Source organism: Leptodactylus fuscus, chromosome 1, assembly GCF_031893055.1.
Source record: "Leptodactylus fuscus isolate aLepFus1 chromosome 1, aLepFus1.hap2, whole genome shotgun sequence".
Lineage (NCBI taxonomy): Eukaryota > Metazoa > Chordata > Amphibia > Anura > Leptodactylidae > Leptodactylus > Leptodactylus fuscus.
The window spans coordinates 308581358-308594709 of record NC_134265.1 but is presented as its reverse complement, the minus strand read 5'-3'; the positions used below and the strand labels follow the sequence as shown (position 1 = coordinate 308594709).

Genomic DNA, 13352 nt, shown 5'->3' with positions numbered 1-13352 from the left:
GCAAGGGTGTATATTTACTTAATTGCAGAGTTAAGCATCTGCAGGAGCAGGGAGCTGACTGTTAGAACAGCTGGACATCCCAGAGGGAAGGTAAGGATGATTTATTATCATCTGTGCCTTCCCACTTGCTGTATACAGAGTACTCAATGAGTGGAGTGCTGTGTGTACAGTTATGGGAGCCGCCATTGATGCAGCTTCTTTTTGACCTGGCAGTCATGTGATTCACTGTGCCAGGAACTGCAGGAGCGGATGGGAGGACCCAGAACAGCTCTACGGTTCGTGCAGACGTTCCAATGTATCAGCCCCAGTGACAAGAGGAAACCTGGGGAAACATATCTAAATAACCAGAATAAAAAAATATTATAGCCGCCAAGATCTCATGTACAAAAAACCCCCTCTAAATGTGTCAGGTCAAAAATTAGGAAAAATGGCCTGTTCATGAAGTGGTTAAAGGGGGTTATCCAGCTTACAAAAATGATCTGCAGATATATCCACAGCAGTGCTAAATACTCACAGTACCCTTATGCAGCCTTGATTGGCTTTATTTTACTTGCTGTTCCTTGTATCACTGTTATTTACACGCAGTGAGTCAGTGGGCAAACTACATTTCCCATGATTCATCTGCCTGCTCTCACTCTTTGTGTCCCACTTCCTTCTCCATTTCCCCTGCAATATCACAGGTAATAAATCACTCCCACATCTGAGGTCGCATGCTGCTATGATGTTGCGTTTGCAAGTTCACTCCCCCACCTCCAACACAGAAAGTGAGAGCAGGCAGATGAATCATGGGAATTGCAGTTTGTCCACAGATTCAATGCATGGCTGCACAATGAGTATTTCACAGGGCTGTGGATCTATTTGCAGTTAATTTTTGGAAGCTAGATAACCTGTTTAAATGGGTTTTCTGGGACTGAAATAAAGACCATCTATGCTTAGGTTAGGTCCCCACAAATCAGCTGGTCTCTTTCTCTGTGCCAATGATGCAACATTCATCAGTCACAAGGTACAACTGTAGATAAGTCTCATTCAAGTGAAAGGGGCTGAGCTGCAATACCAAAGACAGCACTGTGCTTAGTATTCAGTGAAGAGTCTGCACCACTCACCCAAATGATGCAGCCTCTTCAACCAGCTGGCATTGGATTCTCCCCCCTCACTGGTCAGATATTAATGATCAAGTAGTTCAGTCCTGGAAAACTCCTTTAACATTTGGATTCTGGTGACCATAAGCTTTCAATGTCAGGCCACTTGCACTAAGCCCTGGTAGTAGCCCTGCAGCCACTTTAGTCCAGTAGGCAAACCTTGAGGTTCATACTTACTTTACTGCATAGCAATTATTATTGAAAATCGTGGTTATAGAAAAACAGCCAAGGAACTTGTGTTCTGTACTAGGGACCGAACTGCTTCTCCTATGCGTCAGACTGAGGGTCAGCAGCTGGAATAGTGGCTAAAGCAAAAAGCCATATAAACTTATTCTGTAGCACCTAACACTGCGCTTTATAGAACATGTCCGTAATGGCCGTAATTCACGGCACTGCACGGACTCGCCCATACAACTCTATGGGTGAGTGCGGCAGTTTACGGGCATCTGCGGAGTCTATGTTGATGATCAGCAACTAGTGTTGCTGATCAGCAACTTGCGGACCATAAAAGCATTACGGTCGTGTAAGACCAGCCTTTCAAAGAATTACAGTGGAAAATTCCAGATTTCATTAGAATTTCTCTATAATATGGAATGGTTTAAATAGCAATCCACTACTGTCATGATATTATTGGAATAACTCCCTGTGGCCTTGGGACCTTTCCAATGATAACATTGAGAGCTGAGGGAACTCTCACATTTCCCATAGTTGCCCTGCAAAACAATCCATGGTCTGAGAAAAAAAGTGCAGGTTATGGTCTGTTATCATAGAAAAGCTCAAGGACTACACAGAGCAACTAGTAATGTCTCGATATTCTTGGAATTCTCTGGTAAACTGGATTGGGTGGGGTTTATGCTTAGAGCTCAAGACTGTGGAGCCGGAGTTGGGACAAATTTTGGGTAGAGTCTGAAAAAACTTACCGACTCCAACTCAAACTTTCATATACATTGATTATTTTAATTATATTATACAAATTGTAGTTGAGTTGGGGTTGAGCTCTGGAGAAAGATTCAGAATCAATGGTTTGGTCTATCAACTCTACGGCCCTGATAGGGTTGTTCCAAGGGAGTGGGCCACATAGTAGTCTATAGGGTCTGCGGGATTCCCAGGTAACCGCTTTTTAATGTTTATAGGTTGCCATTCGGGGGGTCCCCAATACGGACTCCCCAAACGGAAACCCGAATGCAAATGTGAATAGAGCCTCGGGAATACAATTATTTGGTCAATAGACATGTGAGATTTGCCTACATGGATAGATTTTCATAAACTGGTGCAATGTGAAACATGAAGTGGTTGCTCATGAGAACAAGTATCAGATTTCCAGAAATAGGTGAAATCCGTTTGGTTTCCTTTGCACCAATTCTGGTAAATCTTCTCAATGTCTTTCATTTTCAGCCTGCTTGGTAAAGGCTCCTTCTCTTTTTATAGATTTTGTGTATTCACGTGTTTGTGCATATCTTTTTAACCCTGTGCAACTCTATAGGAGACGTCGAGGCTACATAACCCTGTGCTATTATAATAAACAGTAACATTATTTATAACATGTACCATATATATTAACATATTTATAAACTGAGAGCGTTTCGCATTCAAGCAATGGGAGCCATCTTATGTTCAGCATGCATTTCATTAAACCATATGCAGGAGAGGGGTCGATGGGGTTTATGATAGATATAAGCCATAAAAGACGAAAGGCGGGTGGGGACGACGACGTTCCATCTCTGTACCTGCCAGCCTGCCTCACTCAGCAGGATGTTAAAAAAATGCTTCGGCTGTTTCAGCAGATTCCCGGCCCTCAGCAAAATAAACATGTTTGTTTTAGATCAAAGTCGGCTAAGCAGTTTAGAAAAAGCTATAGAATTGAACCAGTGATAAAGCCGTAATATAAAGTACACAACAAATTCATAGAAAACGCATCTGAAGTTAGTCTTTGAGATAACAACATTTAATTCTTGGCTTTTCATGTACAGAAGAAAGGAGAACATGTATTCCTGATAATATTCAGACTATAATTTCCTGGGCTTTATCTTTACAAGTCAGAGTGAGAAAGGAAGTTAGCAAATAGCAAAGATTTTCCCAATACATTAGCATATAGGATTTAGCGCAAAAGAGAAGACGAAAAATCGCTTCTTCTAACGCACGTATAATTCTATTTCTAAACCACATGATATGATGCCGCTTCAGGCTAACTTCATATGTCCAGGCACCATCTGCATGTTAAAGGACTCGACTGGTGATGGCTCATACAGATTTATATATGTGTAATGACAGTAACCTCTATTACAAAACTGCTGAACCACTGCATAAGCAATGCCGCCCCTGCTACCTCTTGTGTCACCCCCCATAGATTGTAAGCTCTTGCGAGCAGGGCCCTCAGTCCTATTATGTGAAGTGACTATCTCTTTGTAATGTATCTTGTACAGTGCTGCGGAATATGTTGGCGCTATATAAATAACATGTATTATTATTTCTAAATATTCTAAAATCCTTCACTTCTGCAGACATATCTTCATAAGGACTGGCACTCATTTATTTTCTGACACACAGCTCCAAACTGCCTGCTTCCTTTCACATAGAAATATGGTGGAGCAATACAATTAGGGCTGCTTGCTGACACCACCTAGGTAGGAAGAGAGGAAAATGGATTTTTCAATGGATTCTGTGTAAGCCCGTGCTTAATTTCTCCAACTTTATTCTCATAGGTGTGTAGCCAGTTACACATAACTCACAGTAGTCCTCTGTAACTTGATAGTTAAGACTGGAAATTTGCGCAAAACTTCTATATATTTTTGTTATAGAAAAAAAAGAATAGAATATATTATTCTATTATTATTCTATAATCTATTATTCAATATATATCATATGGCTGCAAAATAGTTAATGTATATGCAGCCAACATCCCACAGCCAAGGTTGGAATACAATTAAAAAATGTTTTGCTTCGTATCGGAAAGGTTTTTTTCTAGGATAGTAATATTGATGACCTATTCTTATGACATCCTATCACATCGGTTGAGGTGAGGGCTGTAGCCTCTTCACTGAATATCAAGCACAGTTCTCTACATTGTATAGCGGCTGGACTTGGCATGGTAACTCATTCACTTGAATAGGACTGAACAGCAAACAGGCTATGTAATGAATAAAGATGGCATTACAGCCTTGTGAAGTGAAGCCTCCCACTTTGAGCAGCTGATCTGTCAGGGTCCCAGGTAACAATCACCAAAGTCTAAGGGTCCATTCACATGGAGGAAAATGGTGAGGAATTTGGTATGGAATTTCAGCGCAGAAAAAAAAGCCTCCCATTGACTTCAATGGGTTCCTTTTTCTGCTAGACCCTTAGTACTGGAAAAATCCTTTAGGTTCAGGCCACACGTTGCATAAATTCTGTGTATTTTTGTTTCAGATTTTGCTGCAGCTTTCACACCATAGCCAAAAGTGCCTTACAAAAGTAACAGGGAATATAAAGGAAGCTCTTATGTCTCCCTTCTGCTAAATTCACTCCTGGATTTGCTTAAAAAACTGCAGCAAAAAAGAAAAAAAAATTTTTAGGAAACATATGGCCTTAGCCTTAAGGAGTTAAAGAAACAATTGCAAAATTGGCTCTTAGAGTAATGGAAAACCTCATAAAAATGTCTGGTTCACTGTTTTATGGAACCTCAAGACTTAACAAGACCATTTAGTGGAAATTTTGAAAAATCTTTATATAGTTGACAAAAGGCATATACCTAAATATATATGGCATAGATGATGAAAATCAACTTCCTTTTTACTACACATGAAAACTATTCTATAGGTAATGTGTTATGGAATCTTACCTTTTTCTTCATGAATGGTAAAGACTCCAACCCCAGATCCATCCCTTATGGAGTATCTGATTTCACCGTCCCGTCCTGAATCCTCGTCATGAGCCGACACTGTCATCACAGGCGTCCCAATGGGAACATCTTCTCTGATCACTGCTCTGCTTACAAAGCTAGAGAACAATGGCATATGCAGGTTCTCATTCACATCAACAACTTCAATGGTGATATAACAAGTTGACGAGAGAGAAATTGGTTTTCCTCTATCTTTGGCCCGGGCAGTCAGATTGTAAACCTGCTTCTCTTCATAATCTAATTCTTGGATTATCCTTATTGCTCCACTTTGTTTATCTACCTCAAATTTGCCATCACCATTTTCCAAAAGGCTATATCGAACTTGACTGGAAAGACCTACATCAGGATCATAGGCATCTATCCAAGTCACAAGAGTGCCCACAGGAAGGTCTTCTCTAACTTTAACATGATAGTTGGTTGGAATGAACATGGGAGAATTGTCATTTACATCTTCAACTAGTATTTTTAGGAACACGGTAGAAAACAATTGGGGCTCATTCTCTGCTTGGTCTCTGGCTTGAATTTTAAGTAAATGCATATGTTGCTTCTCCCTGTCTAGCTGGGTAAGTGCTTTTACTATTCCGGTTACACTGTCTATTGTAAAGATCTTAGTGTCTGTAAGGATGGAATATCTCACTTCACCATTAGCTCCCAGATCACTGTCAGAAGCTTCTAGTTTAATAATTGCTTGGTTTCCTTCCTCATTTTCCTTGACCTCAACAACGTAACTCTCTTGCAGAAACTCTGGTGGGTTGTCATTAGCATCAAGCACACCAATGTCTACAAGGTGCCAGGCAGATTTTTGTGGTATTCCAAGGTCATACACTGTGATATTCAAAGTGTATAGGTCTTTAAGCTCCCTGTCAAGTGGTGAAAGGATTTGTATCCAACCATTATCCATATCTATAGTGAAACAACTATCATCGTTTCCTCCAGAAATAGCATACACCAACTTGCCATTGAAACCTGTGTCAAGGTCATTGGCTTCCATGTGAATTATACGTGATCCCACAGCTACATTCTCCTTGACTTCAATCCTGCTAGGAAGTGAGCTTTTAAACTGAGGGGCATGCGAGTTTGCCAAGTGAGTGTCAAAGTAAGCTTCCTCTAGAGATCCACGATTAAACAACTTGTTGGCCTGTAGAAGTTTCTCAGCAAGCATCTTGGCAACTCCAGTTTCCTCACAATTTAAGTGAACGACCTTGCGGCTAGAAGTTACAGTAATATTAATATATATTGGTTTGGCCAAGTGTTCACCATCCGTAGCTGTAATCCTCAAACTATGAAAGGAGACTTTTGCTCCAGGGCCTTCTGAAAGAGACTGTTTTAAGGAAAGAACTCCAGAATTGGGATTCAGTGAAAATAAATCTAACTCGTTTCCAGATTCTATTTGGTATTTTACCAACTGAAGCTCATCGGCATCAATAGCAGAAACAGTAGTTATTTGTTCTCCAACGCCAAGATCCTTGGGGACCGAGCCCTCACAGTTTATCTTCTCAAACAATGGCGTGTTGTCATTCAGATTATTTAATGTCACTGTGATAGGAATTTCAACTTCTCTTCGATAAGGCAGACCCCAGTCTGATGACCTAATCTTTAATGTATAGACTCTTGGCATTAGCTCATAATCTAATTCTTCTGCGGTGCTGATCACTCCTGAGAAGGCATCAATTACAAAGGGCACAGTATTGACGTTGGCTATGCTGTAGGTGACATATCCATTTTCCCCTTCGTCATGATCAATGGCAGTGACAGTAAGTACATGACTACCTATAGGCACATTCTCATCGACCACAGCTTTATATGATGTTTGGGTGAACTCAGGGGCATTGCTGTTCATACCAAGCACTTTGATCATAACTTTTGTGAAGGCTTTTTTGTCACTGGTCGTAATATCTAATTCAACATGGGAGGAATACCTTGCTTTTAGTGGGGCTAAAGTTGTGATAAGACCGGTGTTTGGGTTTATACTGAATCGGTTTCTGTCTGTTGCATGCTTAAAGGTGTATTTTAAATGTGGGTGACTTGGGACTGCTTTCACCATAACAATGGGTGTATTGGGCGGTGCAAACTCACTTACTTCAGCTCGGTAGACATCTTTTTCAAATCTTACCGGGACATGCTTAAATTGTGAAGACTTAATGTGGATGACCTTTGGGTGTGAAAATTGTGGTGGAGAGCCCTTGTCTTTAGCTTGTAATGTCAAGTTGAAACCAAATGGATGGGTATCCCATTCAATCTCTCTTGCAGCTACAATCTTATATTCTTTACTTCCTGGAGAAGTCCTGTTAGTCCTGAAGTTCTGTAAAGAGTCCCCGGCTATAATGCTTAAAGAGGCTATTTCTCCATTGGTGCCCTGGTCTTGGTCATCCACAGTTACAATTGCATAAGTCAAATCTTTATCAAGTTCAGAAGGGGTGAGAGTAACAGTAGAGATGACCGGGGCATGTAAATTAGCTTGTTCCACATGAATAATGAGCCTCGCCATACTGCTAATCCCACTGCTTCCATATAACTTCATTCCACGGTCTACGGCAAGAATTTCCATGTCATACTGCTTGGTCTCGGAATAGTCAAGTTTGCCCGTTAGTATAATAGCACCGCTAGTCGGATGAATAGCAAACATGTCAGTCCTCTCTTTAAAGCTGTAATAAAACTCCCCATTGGTTCCAATGTCGGCATCTGTTGCACTGACTTTAGCAATACTACTCCTTATTGCTGTGTTCTCAGGCAAAGAAACGCTGTACAAAGTTGGTGAAAACAGCGGCCTTAAATCATTTGTGTCCAGTACCTGAACTCTAACTCTTGTGCGCGCTTCAGCATTGGAGCTCTTTTCCACTGCCTTGACGGAAAGGAGGTAGTGATCTCTAACCTCTCTATTAAGAATTGCTGTGTTACCACCCTTGGTACGTATCCTCAGGAAGCAAAAATCTCCCAAAATGTGCTCTTCTGCTTTAAAAAGGTTCTCATTGTCCCCAGAGACTATTTTATATTTGATGTCCCAATTAGGGTTTTTAAGATAAATCCCCATTTTTGTTGGGTGGCCAACGTAAGTCTTTGCAGCTGAGTTTTCGTAGATAGTGGCATTGTAGTGATGCTGAGTAAACTGAAAGGATGAGGAAAAATGCAGTCCATGGCTTTCATCACAGTCACCAAAACGTTGCAGTAACATCAATAACAGAAGCGAGGTCAAGTATCTCCCCATGATGGATGAAGTACACAAAATCACCTGGAAAACACAAAAAAAGGAAGTAAATATAAACCTGCAGAACACATTGGTTATTAGTTGTAGCTATTATTATAATCTAACATTTACGTTGTGTATATGCCAAGACTGTGTCAAATGGAGGCCACAAAAGCTGAGGATTAATTATATGTTCAGCCTTTACCAAAAGATTAATCTCACTATGAGTGATGATATCTGAACCCCAGGCACACCACCGGGGGCAAAAGAAATAAGGCGAAATCATTAAAGCAAGCTAATGCTCACACCACTGGGTGCCATGCAGCAAATCAACCAGTGCCATTAAGCCAATATCATTCCAGATCCTAATAGATACTAATTTAATTACTGCGGAACCCAAACACGCTATGGGAATTCAACTTCTATCACACAGATACTTAGAAGGTTCTGTGGAAGCTAACGCCACCTAATCTGTACAGTCCCATGCCAAGTCAGAAGACAGGGCTATCTAAACAGTATATTTTATTATAATATATATGGTTTGGGATTAGAGCTACTAAAATCAAATACAGCACACCAATTGCATTTCTGTACACTAACATAACACATATAACCATCTAAATTTGTATGGCAAATTGGTGCTGTATGGAGTGGTCTTCTGAAAGAATGCATACTGTATATTGGAATTGAACATGTGAAAATCTGGTCTGGACTAGAGATGAGCGAGTAGTACTCGATCGAGTAGGTATTCGATCGAATACTACGGTATTCGAAATACTCGTACTCAATCGAGTACCAATCGCTATTCGAATGGAAAAGTTCGATGCAGAACCAGCATTGATTGGCCGAATGCTATACAGTCGGCCAATCAACGCTGGTTCTTCTCCTACCTTTAGAAGTGTTCTCCGTGCAGCTTCCCCGCGGCGTCTTCTGGCTCTGACTTCACTCTGCCAGGCATCGGGCCTGGGCAGAGCCGACTGCGCATGCCCGCTTGTAGTGCCCGATGCCTGGCAGAGTGAATTCAGAGCCAGAAGACGGGGACGCTGCACAGAGAAGACTTCTCGGAGGATCCAGCCCGACCCTCACTCGTGGACTTGGTAAGAGTAATTTGATCGAACGTTGCCTATCCCTGAAACAAGCATTTTCCCCCCATATATTATAATTATAATAAGGTTCAATATTCGATTCGAGTAGTCGAATATTGAGGGGCTACTCGAAACGAATATCGAACTTCGAACATTTTACTGTTCGCTCATCTCTAGTCTGGACAAAGGGACGGCCTTCTAAAAGAGGTTATCTTTTGTAAATTTTGTCAGAGCTATAAATTCAAGATATTTAGAGGTATAGGAGCAATACGGAGGAGGTAGTTGAGGGCAATATGGCATAGTATACTGTGGTTAGGAATTGGTACTTATACACTGATGTCAGTGAGCAAGAAGTCTGGTGGTGCACACCTCAAGGAACAAACATGGACATGAAACAGTAAGAAGCTTTATTCGATGAGATAACAGGTTTCAGGGTTTCGCGCAACAGAGATCGCACCCCTTCGTCAGATCTCTAGGATCGCACCCCTTCGCCGGATCTCTAGGAATGGTGCATTGCTGAATTCAGTCCATGATTTCCACTCTAAAAACATACCACCAGACATCTACTAAGTGTAACCATACACATTAGGCTGAGGTCGTCAAACCCTGCCAGTTCTGGAAGGAACAACCAACCATATAACATGTATTTGATGCTCAGTCTATGTTAAAAAAAAAAAAAAAAAAAGGATCTGCCATGTTGGATTTCTTTACCAGAGCTGTCTCTGCTTTCTTCACTTCCCCATTCAGAACACATTCACTGTTAACCTAACCAAGCGTTCATTTGTAGGAGGGAGAGGTCAGGAGAAATAGCTTAATGCCAAAAACAAGACAAATTCATTTTTTTAGTAACAGTTAGATTGTAGTAAGTACATTGGCTTTACTGTAGTCAGTAAATTGGTACACAGGAGTGAAACTTAGCTTAACAGCCATGAATATAGTGGAAGTATTTTACTATATTCCAGTTACACAGATTATATTGGAAATTGCGTAACAAATAATTTCTAGATGGACTAAAATAATTGATTGGATAGATTATGATTAATATTTGTCCATACATTTGCTTGATCCAATAATGCTAGTGGCTAATGCCATGTTTATAAGCAATGTCTCCACTGGAGACCAAATGAGATCTTCACAATATTTCTCACATGAGACGCTAAACCTGGTCCATAATTTCTAAATGGTTTCATAGAATACACTAGATCCCTACTGGTTATGTTGAACATTTATTCCGCACAACGCTGTATCATCAGTAACATGGCATCTGATAACAGGCTGTTACCGTCATTACGTTGGCTAAGTTACGGTAGCAATGAAATTATAGCAATGCCAAGATTTCATGTTACCTCCTTATTTCTAGTCTGGCTGTCATATAGATAAACCAGTTGCTGCTTTATCCACATGAGGAATTAGATAATCTATAAGATTTTAAGCGGCACGGCACCTGTGGGCAATGTTTTATGTCAATGAAGAACCTAGCAGATTCTTTACATGTCTTCATAGAGGCCAGTTGGGGAGTCTACCGCCTAAGATGTTTATGTCGTCTGTCTAAATGAGAATGCAAAGTGGTATAAAAGAATGAAATGAATAGGTAAAGACTAGTAAAACTTTACTGCGGGGATAAATCGGAGCACCTTGTCGAGGCAAATGCTACGATTGTTTAGAGAAGAAGGGAAAAAATGAATAGGACCTCTGGGGAAATGATTCACAATGTACATACACCTACCAATTTTAGTGTCAATTGTAGTCTTAAATCAGTCTACCTACTTGTCACATTTAACAATGGTTAACGGCTTATTGACCAATTCACTGCGTATGCTTTGTACTTTCTGCCAGCACTCAAGGGAATATTAGAAAATCTATGAAACTTTCTCTTCAGAGAGGAGGAGAGAGAACTGTGCATCTTCATTTAACTAAAGGTCAATGTTATGCAGCTGTTTTAGGTTCAGAAAAAGGTCTTCTAAAAAAAGAAATCTATATATGTGGCCATACACAGTAAATGTCAGCAAAACTTGCCAATTTCAATAGGACTGACCAACCATCGAATGTCCCAGCTCTCCGAACTGCAGATGGCGGGAGAAAGAAGTGTCAGGTCTAACTATCTATTCTTATAGACAAAGCCAAGTATATATGTTTATAGACTGGAATCAAAGGGTTTGTTGGCCAATCTATAAAGTGTTTGGGCAGCTTTAAGTTAACCCATCACATTCAACCTTGTGCAGAGGATTTTAGCAGTAATGCAGGTTAGATATACAGAACTACTAGAGGGAGTAAGCCACTGCTAGATATATAGTGGATATTCAACATGTCTGATCCTTCTTCCCCCCAACACCATCTAGATTTAGTGGGTTTGGCTGACTTTGGCTGAACTCTTTGCTGATGTTTTGTCTTTGGCAGGATTCGAACCTAGGACTCCAGCGCTGCAGTGCTAGCCACTGAGCCCAAAGAATGATTATTTTAAGACACTCCCCTTTTTACAAGCCATGAATTTTGTTTTTGGTAATATATACCATATACATATAACCAAAACAGATTGGATAGCGTACAGTTAGTGATATATCCTATAGCTAAAGACAGTGCAAGACAGGATGGTATGAATGCCAAATCATTGAAATTATCAATGTGAGAAAGTTCATGAGGACTGAGACAACTTTCGATTTCGACTATCTTTTTGATTAATTGCACAGCCCTAATGGATACCATTATTAGATACCAGTAACACTGCGTAGATTGACCATTCAGGTGTCTAGTTCTTGAGTTGCCCTTGTGTTCTTAAAGGGAGTCTGCCAGCAGAACCCAGGATAGTATAATGTGCTCTATGGATTAATGACCTCTTACCTCTTTGGAGCTATGACAACACTATCACTGTTGCAAAGAACTCATTTGAATATTGACCAGAAAAGGGCTCTCTTGGCACCAGAGGTGAAGCTTCACAAGGGAAAACACTGATTCAGGTGACCCTAACCTACTTTATCTGCATTGCTGGGTTTATATATTGGGTTTTGGTGACAAACTTAACCAAAAGAGGACAGCATGTATATTTATATGTTAGGTACACTGGTCATTTTTAACTCACTAAAATAACACAATGGACGACTTTGCCTGGAAATACACATTAGACGAATGATGGTCAAATTCGCTTATTTCTGCAGGTCCTGCTGACTATCTAGTGAACTTGAGGTCCTTCTGTATCTCTTCTGATACTAGAGAATGGATGAGCGTCTTGGTTGCACTACTGAGAGCACACGCACACTTGACAGAGCCCAGCATGCACATGTATGGTGATAAAGATAGAGATGGTTGTTGGGAAAATAAGCATTTTACCTAGATGTGTCATGTATGGTCAGCCCAGGCCCAGTTCACATCTGCATTCCCCCGCTTGGGGACCTCCCGAATGGAAACCTATATGCATAGAAAAGTGGTTACCTGAGAAAACATGCAGATCCCATAGACGATTATGGGGTCTGTGTAGTTTCCGTTCGGTATCTGCACAAAACTTGCGGAGAGAAAATTACTGCAAACAACACTTTTCTCTCCACATGTTTAATGTTGAACCAAACAGAAAACACACGGACTCCATTATAGTCTAGGGGGTCCACGTGTTTTCCCAGGTAACTGTTTTTCTATACATATAGGTTTCTGTTCTGGAGGGTCCCCAAGTGTAGTCCCCGAATGAAATACCGAACGCAGATGTGAATAGGGCCTTAGCCAGCTTGTATTACAATAACAAATGCACCCAGATCGATATGGTATATGATTTATTATTAACTATCATATATTTAAAAGATAGATGACAGATAGATGACAGATAGATAGAAAGATAGATAGACAGACAGACAGACAGACAGATAGATAGATAGACAGACAGACAGACAGACAGACAGACAGATAGACAGACAGACAGACAGACAGACAGACAGACAGATAGATGATAGATAGATAGATAGATAGATAGATAGATAGATAGATAGATAGATAGATAGAGTCTAAGCACCACATTGTAAGTTTTATTTAAGAAAGCTTCCAAAGTTGTTGAAAGTGCGTTTCCCCTCAATTTAGTAATTCTAGTG

At 40.5% G+C, this 13352-nt stretch overlaps 1 protein-coding gene across 8 annotated transcripts in view; it reads right to left on the bottom strand.

The window, feature by feature from the left end:
* Positions 1–13352, bottom strand: part of FAT1 (FAT atypical cadherin 1) — a 198483-nt gene that overhangs the window by 135623 nt on the left and 49508 nt on the right. For all 8 annotated transcript variants that reach the window (XR_012711799.1, XM_075258798.1, XM_075258797.1 and 5 more), the window contains exon 2: positions 4954–8242. Coding sequence is in view for 7 of the 8 variants with exons in the window: in XM_075258798.1 (XP_075114899.1) it covers positions 4954–8218 (3265 nt within the window). In the remaining variant the exon portion in view is untranslated. The remainder of the gene's footprint in view (positions 1–4953; positions 8243–13352) is intronic.